At 42.3% G+C, this 18,206-nt stretch overlaps 2 protein-coding genes across 2 annotated transcripts in view; one reads left to right on the top strand and one right to left on the bottom strand.

Annotated features, from left to right (window-relative positions):
* Window positions 1-9,809, bottom strand: part of LOC308122988 (uncharacterized protein) — a 34,629-nt gene extending 24,820 nt beyond the window's left edge. The window contains exons 1-9 of the mRNA XM_080485181.1: window positions 9,444-9,809; window positions 9,212-9,341; window positions 7,779-7,940; window positions 5,797-5,934; window positions 3,970-4,118; window positions 2,088-2,191; window positions 1,783-1,972; window positions 306-437; window positions 83-226 (exon numbers count right to left, since the gene is read on the bottom strand). Of these exons, the coding sequence (XP_080341307.1) occupies window positions 83-226; window positions 306-437; window positions 1,783-1,972; window positions 2,088-2,191; window positions 3,970-4,118; window positions 5,797-5,934; window positions 7,779-7,940; window positions 9,212-9,341 (1,149 nt within the window). The 5' untranslated portion in view covers window positions 9,444-9,809. The remainder of the gene's footprint in view (window positions 1-82; window positions 227-305; window positions 438-1,782; window positions 1,973-2,087; window positions 2,192-3,969; window positions 4,119-5,796; window positions 5,935-7,778; window positions 7,941-9,211; window positions 9,342-9,443) is intronic.
* A 132-nt stretch (window positions 9,810-9,941) lies between these two features.
* nudc (nudC nuclear distribution protein) lies at window positions 9,942-17,294 on the top strand. The gene is made up of 9 exons (XM_080484144.1): window positions 9,942-10,130; window positions 12,061-12,138; window positions 12,227-12,436; window positions 12,516-12,590; window positions 12,681-12,794; window positions 14,695-14,889; window positions 14,964-15,047; window positions 15,154-15,272; window positions 17,087-17,294. The coding sequence occupies exons 1-9, from the start codon at window positions 10,056-10,058 to the stop codon at window positions 17,136-17,138; spliced, it is 1,002 nt and encodes a 333-aa protein (XP_080340270.1). The 5' UTR covers window positions 9,942-10,055; the 3' UTR covers window positions 17,139-17,294.
* The last annotated feature ends 912 nt before the right edge of the window (window positions 17,295-18,206 follow it).

Raw genomic sequence — 18,206 nt, 5'->3', positions numbered from 1 at the left:
CGTCCACCTCTTGTCTATATTTGCAATTGAAATGCAGAACATGTTCTTCATCTAACATTTTGCTGAGCTAATTTCAATATACCTTTGCTTCTGACATGAGAGACGCCCAGCAGTGGGTCGAGTACTCAAAGACATCGAGGTCCTCAACGATTTTGTCCCCTTGATTTGTTCCAATATCCGGCAAAAGCTCTCTGAAGAGCGTGTACAGGCCCTCAAACAGAGCGATCTATATGGAAAGCAAAAAAGAATGCAACAAATTAAATCACATTCGGAAATGGAAAAGTATAATATAATGTAAAGTTTACCTTTTGATTCTTGGATATGGTTTCGTTCTTACAGAGTAACTGATAGAGACTCTGGGCCAAGGGGTTGCATCCACTCAGTTTTCGAATGTAGCCAATCAGATTCCTCAGTGAGTCTCCAAACAGTCTGTGTTTCTGAATGGAAAAAATATAATTCATTTAATTTCAAATGTGGTTTTTTTTTTCATTCTTGGGTGAGAGTCAAAATGTGCTGAATCTGAAGAAAGTTCCCACAGGGTGTTTGTCAATATCATATGACCGACTGTCGCTGATGGTGTGTAAGAGTCCTTTGGTTGTCATGACAACGGAGGACGTTTGTCATCTTGCGATCGTTAAGTGAATTTTATTTATGAAAATATTTGTCCTGTGGTCATTTTTAATCATTTCGCCCTGGTAAAAACAATTATTATTGCCTAGTTTTTTGTTTTTATTTATTTCTAAAGCTGTACTGAACGTCACGTGACTCTGTGCAGCGCGGGAGGTGAGCGAGAGATCGGAGCGACCGGGCAGGTGAAGCGGCCAATTATATATCCCGTCTGCCTTTTTTCTTGTTTTCTGTTGGTCAGCCAGGCAAACACGGTAATTAATAACCTTTATATGTTCTCAGAAAAACTGTATGATCTGTTAGACAGAAGCGAGAGACACAGGTCATTGTTTTGGTTGTTTCCATGAATCAAATGTGTTATTGCCGTGTTTGTGTTTCTAGTTTTCACGGTGTACCACCAAGCAATGCAACTTCTGTGAAGAATAATGTCATGCCCTCTACTTCCTCAACCTAATTTGGTCCGTTGGCACCATCTGGTGGCCTCCCTGCCTCATTGGCCTGACCTCTCGCCTCCAATCACCTCAACTGCTTCCAGCTGCGACGGGGAGTGGCCTCCCCACCTGCACCTCTACATAAACACCGGCTGACCACGAACCGACGCCAAACCATAAAACGACCTCGTTCTGACCCTCCTTGTTGCTGGATTCCCGTCTGCCTCCTGCCTGTCTGGAACAACGATCCCCTCTACTAATTCCACTCCTCAGCCGATTCTCCCCACTCCTGTGCCAGACTCCTCCGTCCGTCCTCTTTGGCTGCGATTCATTTGGCGTTAGTGCTTTATGTTTTATGCGGTTAGTTTAGCCCCCCCCGAGTCTGCTTAGTGGCTTTTACGTTTCCAGTAACTTTTCCGTCAGGAGTTTCCTGATCGTTTTCTGTTTAAAGTTTAGTATCTGTTTTTGCCTTAGTAGTTTTTTTTCTCTCCGCTATCCTTTGGGTTCAAATAAATCAGTGAACCAGATTTTGTCTCCTGTTTTGCTGTCTGCGCCTGAGCCTCAGTCCCGTCTCATGACAAATAAACCTTGTGGACATCAGTATCAATCGTGGACTCTCAATGACAATATGTGACACAACGGCGATCTTGATTTAGATCAGCGGTGTCAAATATTTTAATTCAGGGACAACATATTTATTATTATTAACAAAAATTCAGCTTACAATAATGTAGAGGGATGACAACAAGAAGCTGATTCCTTTGGGGGTTTGTTGGACAGAAGGGACCACATCATCGACGAAGACTGCGTTGGCATCCTTGGTCTCTTCAGAGAATGTGGACAGTGAAAAGTGCACTGTTGATTCCTCTGTGATCCCACAGCTTTCCAGGGAGCAGCTAGCGTCAGTGTCACCTCTGAAAATAATGTTCAGACCAAAACAAAATGAATCCAAAGTGAATAAAAAGCTTGATTCTGTAAGGATAAATTAGATCTGAAAGTGATGCTCTCAGTGAAATACAATGGTCTTACACGTAATGAAGAACTTGTGCCGGGATTCCACTTTCGTTTGCAAGCTTTTTCGTCAAAGTTGCGATTGTGTCCTTTTCCAGGTCTGCCGAAATCTCATAGTCTCCCTGGATGGGACGAGACACGGGACAGGACAAATAAGTCAAATATCATTCCAGCTCATGTGTCTTGCATGAGGTTGCTACTTCATATTGCTTTCCCACTTTTTATGAATAAATGTCTGTGAACCAATTTGGTTTCAGTGGATGGATTTGGTTGGTACAAACATCCATCTATTTGTCTTCTATTGGAACTCTGTCAATTCTAGGGTTTCCATCCACCCATCCATTTTCTCCCGCTTATCCATTTCCGGGTGGTGGGGGTGGCAGTCTGATCACCGTCACCCAGATCACATTGCACCGATTAAGAACCTTCCTGCAGGTGGAGAGCCCGCGGGAAGGTGGCGCCCGGCGTGGGACACGAACCCTCTACCTGGAGATTGAGAGTCTCATGCTCTACCAGCTGAGCGAGTCGGGGTCGATTTTAGGGTTTCCTGGGGTTTAAATCATTTGTTGCTCAGAAATGTCATATATATTCACAAGTTTTTTCTCTATTGATAAGACACTGTTCCTGAAAAATAGCCCACATTTCCCAAAACACTGCACCCTATTTTCTTTATTTAGGAAACAATTCGCAAAGCACCGCACACTCTTTATTGTCAAAATTTGAACTTTGCTTTCAAAATTAGCGCACACAAAGCAAAAGTAGGACACTGCTAAATACAAAACACTCTTCTCTCACTGTGTTTTCACATGAAGTATAGAAGAATGATCCCGTCCTAAAAATGTATCCTATAATTGATTCTGGGGGCCATTGCAGTGCCTGACTGTACATTACAAATAAAAATAATGTTAGACAAAAAAAAATACAGCACTGTATTGTACACAGTACAGTATGCAAATATTTACACCACGTCTGCATCAGTTCATTCAGCCTGGTCAGGCAACAGGACCTCATCAACATCACAAGCTATGTTTCCTCTGGCCAGGCAACGTGGAAAGAAAGACCTGGTGTGTCTGATCCAGTCCTGACATGCATCAACAGAAACATCATCACAGGCCAAGAACATGATTGCAGAAGAATTTTCTGAATATACGGCTGCCGCTTATATACCTTCCACCTCCATGTAGAGAAGAATTCCTCTATGGGATTCAGAAAGGGAGACTATGGCGGCAGAAAATCAGATCCCACTGTGTGCCTGCTCAGGTTGGGTGTCTGTCCTGCTTCTTTCATTGTCATTCCATGACTCAGCACATTATGAATGACAGCGGCACGAGTTTCATCTGGAGTTGTATTTCTTTGCGTGGGTCTCTGTCTCCGTCCGGGTCTTTATTCTGGGTCGTGGTCCAGGACCAGGTGCGCGGGCCGGGTCAGGTTCTGGACCAGGGGCATGGGCAGGTCCAGGTTCTGGTTCTGGCCGTGGTCTAGGTTGTCCACATCCACGTCCCCTTCTTCCACCATGACCTCTTACTCCTCTGACATCCATTCTGAACAGCTGATGCAGCTTCCCCAGCAGGTTTTATAGTTGCAGTTCAAAAGTGTTTTCAGCTTTGACCCGATGTGTCTTATTTGTGACACAGAGTCCGAATTCTGCCTCCCAGTGTTCACTTTTTGAAAAATGTGTGCTATGATTGAAAAGTGTGTTCAAATAAGCAAAAAAAAAATGTGTTCAGTGTTTTGCAGAAAGAGTGCAAGAGTTTTGGGGAAACTGTGTGCAAACTATGACCCGTGTTCAAGGTTTCGGCACCAGAGTCCTGTTATCGAGAAACGTGTTCAGTCAGTTTGGTGGCCGTGTGCAGTGAGTGGAATTTAGTGTCCCATCAATTGAGAAAAACTGCAAACTCACCTTGAGCATTATGTGGCACCGAACAGAGTCCGTTCCGTAAACTGTGTTCTCCAGTTCCGAGTTTGGAACAGGGGTTGACAGGTTCTTCTTTGGTGTGAATATGGCGTAGATCAGATCATCGCTTTTAATGTGTCTGTCCTGTAAAGACCCTGTGGAAGAAGCAAAATGAAAACAGTCACCATGCTAAGTAACTAAGTAGTATGTAATTATGATAAGTAACCATGAAGCACAACTTACATAAGTTGAATTTTGTTTTCCAGTTTCATCAAAAGCGAACAAAATTTATTCTCAAAATAAAAAATAAGTAGGGACGTCCCGATCACACTTTTTTGCCCCCAATACCGATCCGATTTTTCAGAATTGAGTATCGGCCGATATCGATACTTTCCCGATCCGATACTCACATTGCTATTGCAAATATACTCATTAGTCTATTTCTGGAGCAACTAAGATGTCTGAAGCTAAAAGCACTATTGGCAGAAGCTTTGTTTAGCTAGAATTTATTGTAAAACTCACTTATTGAATCAAAATTCTTCTCAGAATGACTTAAACATAAAAGCTCTTAGGCTCCAATGTAACTTCTTTGTGTGTTAAATGTCAGTTTACCTTAAAGCAGTATGAGAGGTTTGACCTGAATTGTCACCATACATTTACATTTCAATGTGAATTATAAACAATTAATTCCACTTCAAAGTGGTAAAACCTGTTTGACGAAAGTACTCTGAACATAGTTTTCTCTAAAACTCTCTAAAACTATTTTAAAATCCTTTATTTTAAAGCTTTTTTTTATTTAAGGCATTTTCTTTATTTGTTGTTGTAAACTGAGGGTACATCCACACAACGAAAAAACGATCTTTCTTCTCCCTGGCCTTCTCCCAAAAATCCGTCCACACCTCACTATGAACACGGCTCAACACGAGTCTTCAGGGCATGTAGTACACATGCCAGGCCTTTAGGGGCGCTGTGACTCACCAAACACAACAAAAAAGCAGAAGAAGACAGACCACATAGAAATTTGGAAGTAGACTTTTGCACATAAACACATAAACCACTATATATAACTCTAGTTTTATAGGTCTATGGCCCCGCTCCGCCTGCTTCTAGCTTCTGCAGCTCGACCGGAGCTTGTAGTTCCTGATTGTTGTGGTTATTAGGTGACGTTGCGGACCGCGTTCTTTTTCTTTTTTTTTAGATCGGCGTGGTGATCGGCTGGATGAGCCGATTCCCGATCACTCACAAATCACCAATATTGTCCCCGAGCCGATATCTACTGATCGGATCGGGACATCCCTAATAATAACATATGACAAGTTGATCAATTTTAACATCTGCTTAAATCTGTGCAGCCATTTATGGCTAATAGTAATCAAAACGCTCTAGAATATTAATGTCTGTAACCCTTTCACAAGAAATACAGGACTTTCCTGTTCTAGAAGCAGGTTTTGTTTTTTTGTTTTTTTTGTTTATGGGATTTTCTGGAATTGGGAGTGAAAATCTCCGGGCATTCAGTTTTACGATGGGTGGTCATGGAAGGTTTATACATTTAAATTAGTGGTAATTCTGTATTTATTGCTGACACATTTCTTATCGTTTTTATGCAAGTTCTAATGGTTTTGCTTAATGTTTTAGCCTATCTATTGTGTTCTAAGACTTATTGGACTTCCTTTTTTTGAAGTCATGATTTCTGGCAATGTTTTATAGTAATTAATTAGTAAACGTTTACACTTGGGTTTGTTCTTCGACATTGCTCTGACGCTCTTCTGTGCAGAAGAAGGCCTTTAAATATGTAATTTAATCTATAATTGAAGTAGCACTGAAAGAGCTCACATGAGTTAAAGAAGGGGTCGTCTGTCAGCGGCATCCCATCCGCTGTGAAGAGGCAGACTCCTTGGGAACGGTCGATGCGCTCAAGGTAGCAGATCCTCAGCATCAGATCTTCTACTGTGTTTTGTGCTGGGTCCATGTCTGGTTTTAAAAAAGGACAGTTAAAGTATACAAATGGTGCATGTTTAACGATGCAGCGCAAGGATCACATGTCTTTACTTGCCATTGATACTCAAATGAAGATGCACACAGATTACAGGAATCAATTAAACATAATGTTGTGACAACAAAGAGGAATAATATTTATTCACATGAACGTTAATCTCTGTCAGGAGTGGATTCAAATGTTGTCAACTGAATGGGCCAAGTGTGGGTAATTAAATGAGGGTTAGTATAAATATCATGGATACAGTAAGACTGAGCTAGACAGGAGTTAGGGTCTATTCTGACCTCTGACCTCTGCTGACTGTAGTTACAAAGACAGAAACCATGTATGTGGGCAGCCAGTGATAAAAAAAAAAAAAAGAAAAGGGAGTTGCAGTCTGACATGACAAGACCAGTTTTCTGTTCGTCATGATAAATGATAAGAGCTTAATATGCACAGACTGTATGTCTTGTTCATGCCTCTGAGTGGGTGTGGAGGTGTGGACCCTCTTACTCCACATGTATGTAACTGAACAGACCTTAAGGGCCAAACTATTCAATTATTTACTACAAGTGTTTGAAACCTTACTAAAATATTATTACTGAAAATGTCTTATCAAGCCTGATAAATAGCTGTCCTCTCATAATTATGTCCTGCTAAATATCTGAAGACATTCCTGATCTGCACAGTTCTTGTATTGATGAATGTAAAACAGCAGAACTGTGAGCCCTTTTAAAAGAATTGTGAAATATCTTGTGAATCTGAAACTCAGCTGCTTGAGTATATCTTTTGTGTCTCGTGTGTCTGCTATTGGTATTGCTATAGGTACTATTGGTGAAATATGTTTGAGCACTTGTAAAAGTGTGTACCGTGAATTTGTAGTTGTGTTCCATGAATTTGTAGTTGTGTACCGTGAATTTGTAGTTGTGTACCGTGAATTTGTAGTTGTGTACCGTGAATTTGTAATTGTGTACCATGAATTTGTAGTTGTGTACCGTGGATTTGTAGTTGTGTACCATGAATTTGTAGTTGTGTACCATGAATTTGTAGTTAATTGTAGTTGTGTACTATGAATTTGTAGTTGTGTACCATGAATTTGTAATTGTGTACCATGAATTTGTAGTTACTTGTAGTTGTGTACCATGGATTTGTAGTTAATTGTAGTTGTGTACCATGAATTTGTAGTTAATTGTAGCTGTGTACCATGAATTTGTTGTTGTGTACCGTGAATTTGTAGTTGTGTTTCGTGAATTTGTAGTTGTGTACCGTGAATTTGTAGTTGTGTTTCGTGAATTTGTAGTTGTGTACCGTGAATTTGTTGTTGTGTATCATGAATTTGTAGTTAATTTGTAGTTGTGTAGCATGAATTAGTAGTTGTGTAGCATGAATTTGTAATTGTGTACTGTGAGCTGTGTACCCATAGAATTTTTTCTCTCTCCACAAATACACACACTTACACATTCACGAATTCTTAATTACAGGTGCACAAATCGTTTTTTGCAAGTGTAATATGTAATAATTTAATACATTTTCACCTCATTATGTAATTACATGGTTTTTTTTTCTAATTAAATCATCAATTTTGATGGTTTATTACATAATCTACCAAATTATTCAATTTTCTTAAAGAAATAAAAAAAAAAAATGGGGGGGTTTATTGCGAATTTCAAGAATTTTTGTGTGACAATTTTATTACAAAATGTGGTTTGTATTACACAATGAGATGACAAATTATTTCATCATTACATATTGCACCATTATTACATAACGCAGGGCTACATGCCCCTTGTCTTACCTGAAACAAAAAAAAACCCAGGATGTAGATCTTGGACATTCCTACCTTTGACGCGTTTCGGTGCAGGACATTTGGGGTATGTATACAGCACGGTGAATGGCGTCATTAACTTTTGCACTGATCCCCCAGCTGGGTGTGCTGGAGCTCTGAATTTCCCAATGGTCTTTTGCATAGAAGCGAAACGATTCCGTTCCACTTGACTGAAACCTGTTTTGAAACGACAGGTTCGAAAGGTTCCTGAGCCAAGTACACTGATATCGCACCATGACTCACAAAGCATGCAGTGAGGCAATAAGCAAACAAAAAAAAACATTTGAACAAAACATATAAGATAAAATTAGTATGAAAAGCAAAAGAGGGAATCAAGTGAAAACTTAAAGTTTAAAATAAAGGCAGTTTCATCTGTGGATTTTTGTCAGCAAAGAGGGCCGGCTGTCCGGGGGGCATAAGAGGAGTTTATATGGCCTGAACAGGAGATGAAAAGACGGGTGGTTTTGGTGGTGAATAAAAGAAGAGAGAGAGCTGGCGGCTAGGATCGAGAGCCACGTTTCCACCGCACAAAAAGTGCAGGGGAGGAACGGAACAGTTCGGAGCGGCACGGCGAAGAAGACCCCAACCGAAATTTGGGTCCACCGCAGAGGGGAGGGTCAAATTTTCCCAAAGGCCAGACCTGCTCAGTGATGGGCTTTCAGTCAGTTCTGGTTTCTTCTTGCGTGTTTCTATGAGATGTTGAGATGAAGACCACCATCTGTGAGTCTCTGATTATCAACTCTGTTACGTCACGAGCCGACACGATCTTTTTTTCTCCCCGGTGTCCTCAAAACAAATTCCGTCCACACGTCACTATGAACACGGCTCATGTAATACATGTGCCGGGCCTTTAGGGGGCACTGTGACTCACCAAATACATCAAAACCTCAGGCCATTATTATGTCATGGTTTTTTTTCCACAGACGATTGTCTTTGAGCCAGGGGTTTAGAATTTCCCCACTCAGGAAGCCATGTTCAAAAAAACAAAACGAAAGTGTTTTCTGGCTTCTAAGGGGCCGTCCATGCGAGAACGCCATTTCACATAAATGCACCATCTTTGTCCTTTCATCCACAAGAGGCAGAGCTTTAGGGAGCATGGAAACTGGGGGGGGGGGTAACTAAGGTTTCTTTCAAAGCATTCTAAAATGCTTTAAAAGACCAATTGATGTGTTGTTTAGATATATACCTGATATTCCTTTTGTTTATCCTAAACTCAGACCAATTTTATACAAAAACGTGAACCAGATTAACTGATGACAACAGATTTAAGAAGAACCAGATGAAGCCATCGAGCCACCACAGACAAGTTTCTGTTCATATTCTCAGTTTACATCTCCCCTTTATCCCGACATGAATTACTTTTTTGTACTATTCTTTCATAACCACACTTTTCTGTGACGTTCACAAATGGCAACATGAAATCTAAAGGGAATAAAGTTGAATCTCACCAAGGTTGGTTAGGTCTTCATCTGTGACGCTGTCGATAAAGTCTCTTTCATCTTTCACTCCAAACTCTAGAAACTTATTGTAATAAGCTTCCAGGCGGTGCCTCTCCAGCAACTTGTAAAGTGCATCCATCTGCAGGAATAACAACGATAAACACATCCTTTGAATCCGTTATCGTGTGTAGTTATACATGTAGATCTATTTATCGAGTTAAACAAGCCAACTCGAGCTTACCTCGACGCTCTCACAGTTTTACCGTTATGTCTTCCCCAGTTTCGATTTCTAGTATTTCACACTGAAGGGTGTGGCTATGTTGTGGTTTGTTTGCTTTTTTAAATGTTCTTTTTTTTAATCTATCTGTTTTCTTTTTTTGTGTTTTGCATTTTTACAATCATAAACACACAGATATGTACAATTAAACATTAACCATCGCCAAGTGAGAAAGAAATAGGGCAAAAAAGAAAAGTTATGCGAGAAAATCAAGCTCCAAAAAGTAACAACCTAACAGTAGAACTAGAACTACGACAAACAATATTTACTTCATTTATCTATCGCCAATGTATTGAGTATGACTGTTACTGTATAATAAATAATACGTGTGATTTTGAAGATCGAAAGTTGAATTTTCTCTCGAGAATATTCCCAAGTCCCGCCCTTCTTCCAGTGGGCCACTCTGTTGGCCGATTCAGCTGTCACTCAGAACCTCTCTCTCCAATTGGCCGCCAGAGACGTGAGGCGGGGCTTGTTTCCAGGAAGTGAGCAGCGTGACTCTCCTCCTGGCCTGTGTGAACGCACACCAGTTTTCTGCCTCATCTCTACCTCAAACTTTTTCAGTTTGTCTCCAATATGGGCGACGACGAAGAGAAGTACGACGGGATGCTGCTCGTTATGGCGCAGCAACACGAAGGAGGGGTTCACGAGGTAACGTCAACCTGCCCCCAAAACGATCGGGCTAACGGCTAAGCTAACCAGGTTGGCCTGGAAGCTACGACGCGAAGCTCGCCTCTTTGGACGAGGGTCCATAAAGATAACGCATATTTTAGCAAAATAATTTAGATAGTTACGAAACGAATGAATCGATGGGGATTACAGCTATACGGTTGTTATCAACAGTGTGATTTCGATAATTCGGCATATATGTAGCCCAGAAGAAAGCTGTATATCACATGAAAAAAATATGAAATGACATCACTTTAGAGTTTATACAGTAAATTCATTATTTATACACATTAAAACAGTCTTAGTTTTCTTCTAAATCTGTCCACCATACTCGATAATAAAACGGCCCCTGACTGATTTTTTACGTATGTCAATAATCACAGTCAGTTAAACTTCTAGAAGATTTGAGACCATCCATGTGCTGGTTTCAGCCTCTTTGACAGCAGTGGTTCAAGTTTCCCCGAAGCCACCCCTGTTGTCTTGGTGAAATGCTTCAGGTCATTGTTTTTACCACAATGGAGCTGATACTCGTCTTTTCAATCCCCCTGTTCATGTTGAATTGTAAGTGTTTGCTGTGATCTCTTGATATTAACACGCACTTCTAGGATGTTAACTGTTGATTTCAGCTGTTGTGTTGAGTTCTCTTCCCCCCCCCCGTGGGTCCCTATGGGCTGGTATCAGGTGTCTCTTGCGTGTAATCACTGGAGCTTAGAGTTTCCTTCAGTCAACATGTGCTCTTTCTGCGCCTCTGTGATGCCCTGCTGGTTGCAGATGTTCTTGAACCTCATTATATGTTCATCAATTTGTTGCTTGACACCATGAAGAGTCCGTGGAGTTTGTTGGATTTCATCTTCCTGTGCTTAAAGGATAAAACGAGATTCTAAATGTTTTTTCACGTGAACTCCATGTTGACACATTTCTTACATTTTGTTGAGATCTAAATCTGAACAGTCAGAAAATAATAATAAAATCTGATTTCTATTCCTTGGTAATGTGTCAGAAGTGGTGGGTTCTTATTTTGGCGTGCGGCGCCAGTCAGACACCAGTGACTTGGCAGTGGGAAGCCGGCGACGTGTTTTAAATCAGCTGTTCGGGGCCGGGCGAAGAATATCCCCCTTATAATGAGATCTTGGTGCGTCTCGCCTCGTCCAGTTTCATCTGATGTGAGCTTCTTTTGTATACGTCTATTAATTTTCTACTCTCTCTGGGTCACATCCTGAAATACCTCCCGCAGATATTCCACCTTATTGAAACATGAACTCTCATAACGCCAATCAAGAATATGTAAGATAAGATATCCCTTTATATATCTCGCATGTGGAGAAATTTGCAGTGGTACAACAGGATAGTAAAGAGAAAGAAGCACACATAGCAGGAACTAAAAAAAGCAGATAAAAATACAATATAACAGAAAAATATGCACACGGTGCCTATAAGTGTGGACATGTACAGAATATGGGGGTGGATGTATTTTACATAGTAAATACGTTCTTATAGATTATTACAGTTATAACACCACTTCTTGTCCGGTTGGAGTGGAGTGATATTGTCCGGTGGTGGTGTGCAGTGGTCTACTGGGAGCAGGCTTGGTTGAAGAGTCTGACTGCAGCAGGGAGGAAGGACCGGCGGAGTCTCTCCTTCAGACACCGAGGGTGGAGAAGCCTGTCACTGAAGGAGCTGCCCAGTGATGTGACGGTACCATGTAGGGGGTGGGAGACGGTCTCCATCAGGGATGAAAGCTTCTTCAACATCCTCCTGTCTCCCACCGCCTCCACAGGGTCCAGGGGGGGGCAGCCCAGGACGGAGCTGGCCTTCCTCACCAGTTGGTTCAGTTGGTTCCTGTCTGCAGCCGGAGTGCCGCTAGTAAGAATGATAAACGGGCTCATTGTCTCTCTCTCTCCTCTTTCGACAGTTGGTAAACACATTTTTTAGTTTCCTGCGACGCAAAACAGATTTCTTCACGGGCGGAGATTCAGGTGCAGCAGAGCAGGTGAGCCTCCTCTTTCTCTCTCTCTCTCCTCTCCTCTCCCCTCCTCCAGCCATCTCATCTCCTCCCCCCACCTCCTCCTCCCTTCCAGCTGGTCCAGGAAGTGTTCGGCCGCCACAGTAAGCTGGCCCTGAAGGAGACGCAGGAGAAGGAGAAGAAGGAGAAGAAGGAAAAGAAGGAGAAGGCCGAGCGAGCCGCCAAGCTGGCCGAGGAGAAGAGGAAGGAGAAGCCCGAGGACGGGCCGAGGATTCAGGAACTGACCGACGAGGAGGCGGAGAAGCTTCAGTCCGAGCTGGACAAAGTAGAGATTCCGTCCGTCATTGAACCGGCTGCTCTCGTTTTCTCCGTGTGACTCTTAGATTCGTGTTGTGTGTTTTTAGAAAAAGAGTCAGGAGGAAGACACGAAGACGGTAACCGTAGAAGAAACGTCCAACAAAGAGACAAAAGAGAAAGGAGTGAGTGAACTTTTAACGGTTTTCGGGTTTTTTTCTGACCAGCAGTGAAATCTGCTTCTCCTGACGCCGCCTTCTTCTTTTCCCCCGCAGTCCGACTCCGAAGGAGAGGAGGACGAGAAGGACAAAGATAAAATCAAGCCCAACGCGGGGAACGGCGCCGACCTGCCGAGCTACAAGTGGACCCAGACTCTTTCCGAAGTGGACGTGAGAACAGTCACTCTCTATTCTGACCGTCTGGAAGAACGCCGCAGCCAAAATCCCGTTTTCTGAGCCAACGTCAAACATGCAGAATGTTTTTTTATTATTATTATTATCGTTACTGTTTTCGGCTAAAAGATCACCCGCAGTGAAAGAGTTAAATAAAAACTAGCAAAAGTGAAAACATGACGACAAACCAGAAGAATTAAGAGCAATAATTAGAAGTTATAGACGCAGAGCGACCGGAGATAAATCCTGTCTTTACTGAAAGAAAACCGAAGGTTTGGTTCAAGAGATTAAAACAAGTTTTAAAACTTAAATTTCCAGGTTATCATGGCACTATTTTACGATTTAGTTTCTCTTATTGAGGGTAACTTCAGGAGTAACTCTGGGTTTCCGTGACTGCGGTGCCGGGTCACTTCTTAAAGGGATAAACCGCCTGGAATCACTCCGGATGTCCAAACTGCTCCGGATCAGAGCATAAAAGCTGCGCCACTGCGGTTTCTTTTAGCCGGGGTGGCTTTTATACCCCCCATGCAGTGGTGTGATGAAGCGTTGGCCGTTTCAGATCATCAAACAAATGTAAACATGATTCAAAGATGACACGCGTTAACACAAAATGCACTCACTCGCCACACTCTGCGGGGAAATCAGACACGATGTCGTTGGCAAACCTCGGACGATCGGACAAATCGTCCCGGTGGTCCTGTAATGTTTTTCAGCCTTAAGATGAAGTTGGACCGCATGTGGCTGCACAACTAAAAATGTTTGACATCATCATTGACTTGGATACAAGAAATCTCTTCTTTCTGTGACTGAAAGCTGAAAGAAAAACCTGAGAACCAGACTGGATGATAAGATGTTGCTTTTTTTTTTTTTTTTAATTCTTAGAAAATCCAGGAATATTCTTTCAACTCTATTTTTTTATAGATTTAAATTTACACACAAGATCCATTTCTTCTTTGATACTGATGTATCCATCACTATGGACACACACACACACACACACCCCTCTGAGGATTGTGTTAGTAGAGTACATCACCAGGATCCCTCCCGTATCATTTTCAGTATCGTAAGAGGCCACTAGATGGCAGTAGGTACTTCAGTAGTAAAAATCTCTTCACATCCGGTTAATGATGATTTGATCTACTTGTGCTTTTACTAGTGCTGTCAAAATACCACATTCATTTAATTAATTGATTTGAATTGTTTAACTCGTTAAAAAAAATTTTTTTATGAAATTAACGCAGTTTTGTTTACTTTTCTTTTCTTTGTTCATGTAATAAGTTCACAACTTTGTTTCTAGAGATATTCAGATTCCTCTTCCAGACTTAATGCTGGATGTTTAACAACTAATTAGTTTTTATTATATTGCTGATCTGTAAGTTTCACCAAAAGCTAAAAGGACATCATTAAATAATGTTTGAATTTAAATATATTCTCTGTGTGTAGAGTCGACATTAACTCCGTGGTTTTTATAATAAATATCCATTACAAGCTTCAGTCTTCAGGAGCTAAACAATGCGATTAATCGCAATTAATTACTGAAAATTGCAATTAGTTAAAAAAGAATTTAATCGATTGACAGTACAAACTTTTATATAATCCGAGATTCTCTAGATTTGAGTGAGTTAAAGGAAACGAGGTAAACGCACTTTAACCTAGAACGCGATGGAATTATACTTTTTTTTTTTAATGAAAGTTATTTTTATTGTCAGTCTCCATAAACAAAACATTATAAAAGCACAAACGGATTGTTGTCTGGAAACTTTTTAATTAGTTTTATAAATATTTTCATGCTTTATCTAACTGGTGTCACGCCCCATATGGTTGTTCAGTTTTCTAACTGCCCCTCCCCCCTCCCCCCCCCCCCCCCATCTGATCACTTCCTCACTTCCTCCCTCAGCTGGTCGTGCCTTTCGACGTGAACTTTCGTATCAAGGGGCGCGACGTGGTGGTGGACCTCCAGCGGCGCTCCATCAAGGTGGGGCTGAAAGGCCATCCGCCCGTCATCCAGGGCCAGCTCTACAGCGAGGTGAAGGTGGAGGAGAGCTCCTGGCTCCTCGACGACGGCAAGGTGGTCACCGTCCACTTCGAGAAGGTACGGAGCGCAGACCCGCTGTCCGCCGGCCGGCCGGTTCCCTCGTCAGCCGACTCACTTCCCGTTGGTTTCAGATCAACAAGATGGAGTGGTGGAGCCGCATCGTCACCACAGATCCGGAAATCAACACCAAGAAAGTCTGTCCAGAGAACTCCAAGGTTTGCAAGCCAAGCCTCCGCCTGTAGCGTCGCTCATTCTTTAATAAACCACGATAACGACTCGCCTTCCTCCTCCTCCTCCTCCTCCTCCTCCTCCTCCTCCAAGCTGTCGGACCTGGACGGAGAGACACGAGGCATGGTGGAAAAGATGATGTTCGACCAGAGGCAGAAGTCCATGGGCCTGCCCACGTCCGAGGAGCAGAAGAAACAAGACATCCTGAAAAAGTGAGTCGGCTTCACGCTGCGCTGGAAGTTTTAACGGGGGGGCCGCTGGTCGTGTTCGTGTCTTCCTGCTCAAGAGACGATCTGAGATACTGTGACTGCAGTGATGCAACCCGATGAGTTCCAGTACATGGAAGGTACTTTAAAGTAGTGGTTCCCAAAGTGTTGGGGGGGAGTGAATGAAGAAGTGAACCACTGCTTTAAAGTGTCGAATCAAACATGGAATTACTGAAGTAACTTTAACCTTTTGATTGAAAGGTTATTTCAGCAGTCCGGGACACGCCAAGTCCAACTGGACTGTTTGTGGCTCCACAACTAAAATCTGTTTGACGCCTCTGGGTTGGAGAGTAGATCGTCTTGAAAATCACACACACACACACACACACACACACACACACACACACACACTCGGTGTGTGTGGAGTCGGGTGTGCGGCTGCCGGATCATTGCTGCTGCAGACACCCTGCTGGAGAGGGGGTGTCAGCTGTGGAGCTGCATTGTGGGTACTGAACTGGATAGAAAATAGAATCGCATCGTGATCTATTTTCATGTCGTCCTGGACTCGTCTGCCGCTCTGACTTGCTTTCTCACATTCTGAGTCACATCCCGTGTCTTCGTGATCACCGCCGGAGCTCCGGCCACCAGCAAACGCATGAATGAAGTAAAATTCAACATATTTGAACCGTGTAGTTTGTTTATGACGGTTTTTAAGAACCGGCGAGGATGTTTGTTGGTTTTAATTTGTGAAGACGTCCCAGCGATCATGAGTAGGTTTAGTGTTTGTATCCCGGAAACTAAAGTCTTGTTCTTCTCTGAGCTGTTTGACTCCGGTCTGCCTCCACCCCACGTCCTGGTTCCTGCCTGCCTACATGTTGTGCCTCGTGTGGCCTCGCCGCCACCGTCCGACATTTTCCCTCATCAGAGAGAAAAAAGTTTTCCTGGTTTTAGCTGTAATTTGCTCCCATTTTCCCAGCGAGCTGCCGCTGACAGACACGGAGATGCTTGTTTGAGACCGTGAAATGAGGGTAAAGTTACAGACTCGGCTGCCTGCCGTCTATTAATAGCAATAAGAAGACGAAGGAAATAGACTTGGAGCTCCGAGCCGATGTCTTCAGGATTACCTGCAGATTATTTCAAGTCCAAGGTGAGCCGTTAAACGTGGTCGCATATAGATTATCAAGTCAAATTCTGAGCTTTACTGTTAAAATACAAACCTTTAGGTTGTCATCCACTGCAGTCACAGCTGGAAGTATGAGGCTGGGGTCAAATTACAAGCCCTCGGTGCAGTCTGTCGGCAGCTTTACTCTTTTTAAAGATGAGCATTTTCCCCCGTTTCCATGGAGACGGAGTGTTTTCAGTGGCTCCGTCGTCGTGTGAACAAACATCTAACATACAAGGAAAGTTTTCTGTTTTGACTGGAGCTTATTAACAGTTAAAGTCCTTCATTCTTTCTAAATATGGTCATATTAACCTTAAATCTTGTGTTTAAGTGTTTAAGTGAAATTATGTTGGGATCTTTTACCACAACTGAATATAAACTCTTCCTCCTCTTCCTCTCAGTCGTGGTCTGAGGAGTCACGTCATCCATCTAAAGGCCACTTCCTCCTCGTAATCTGGATCTGCTTTAGTTTTATAAGGGTCCGACAAGAGATAATTGGTTTTCTTCGAGTCACAAAGTTCACTTTGTCCCACATCTTTTTACTGTGGCACTATTTGAGCAGGTTTGGCCAGTTGGAGGCGCCGTCGGGAGGCTGTGGCAGCATCCACAGAACAAAACGCTCCTCCTTACCAACGCCTGGCGTCTTCTCTCTCTGCAGGTTCATGGCTCAGCATCCAGAGATGGATTTCTCTAAAGCGAAATTCAGCTGAGACCCATTTCTCCTGGAGGAAAGCGTCCGACTCCTTCGTCTGCTCACTGGACACGATTCTCCGTTTTCCTCAGTCGCGCCTTCGACTGAAATGATGTTCACATTGTCCCTTTGCATGTGGTCTGCATATGTTTTTTAAATAAATGATTTAAAAGCAAAGGGATTCTTTTTTTATCAGCGCTCTGGATGTGAAAGACTGCAAGAAAAACAAACTGCAATAAGATGAGGCCACAAGAGGGCAGTGTTTTCTCTTAATTCATGAGACGTGAGGTGGAGGGGGAAGTTTATTTAAGTCAGAGGTTCACTTTAAGGTTTCTTCAGAATTGAATGAACTGACGTGAGGGAATAACTGTCAAACTCAAGGTGATTTTTGGCGACGTACATATTCTCGTTTCAAATCTTCCTCAGTAACTGTCGCAGTGAGTGATTAATCACCTTCATGACTTCAGTACTTCATTAAGTATCTTTCAAGGCTCCCAAGTTACCCCGCGTCAAAACAGCAAAACATATCAGAAAAAAATTTAAAGTGAATTTAGTGTATAATAAAGCCCGTCGGTCCGATGCGGCATGTTTTAGGTGATTTGAAGGCGTGTAGGGATTTTTGGGAGTTTGACAACTCTGATATTTGCAATAACAAAACACTAACATCATATACTTCATTGTATTTACTGTATCTTTATTGCAATACTCCATAAGATCATTGTGTTCACCTGACGTCTTGCAGCCACAGTATGAGTAGGAACAGCGACCTCTGCCGTCAGGAGAGTGAAACTACTCTCAGGATGATCATTCACTCCCAAACCGTCCGCCTCTCTTCCATAACGCCTCATCACATGTACTTTAAATCCCAGATCGGTTTCCATTATATATGTGCCTGCATATAAAACACTACCAGTCTCCTGAGTATTAGTTATGAATACTGTCATCTCAAAAAATATATCAAAAAATATATTTTATACATATAAAAATATAGCGTCTCCAGGCAATCACAGGAAGATTCAGAGTGAAGCAGGAAAACAATTAAAAATAAAATCCAAGAACTCGGTTTAAAACAAGGTGAGAACTTTAG

This window comes from Lipophrys pholis, assembly GCF_963383615.2.
Source record: "Lipophrys pholis genome assembly, chromosome: 17".
Lineage (NCBI taxonomy): Eukaryota > Metazoa > Chordata > Actinopteri > Blenniiformes > Blenniidae > Lipophrys > Lipophrys pholis.
The sequence above is the reverse complement of the archived record's forward strand: the minus strand, read 5'-3'. Positions and strand labels throughout refer to the sequence as shown.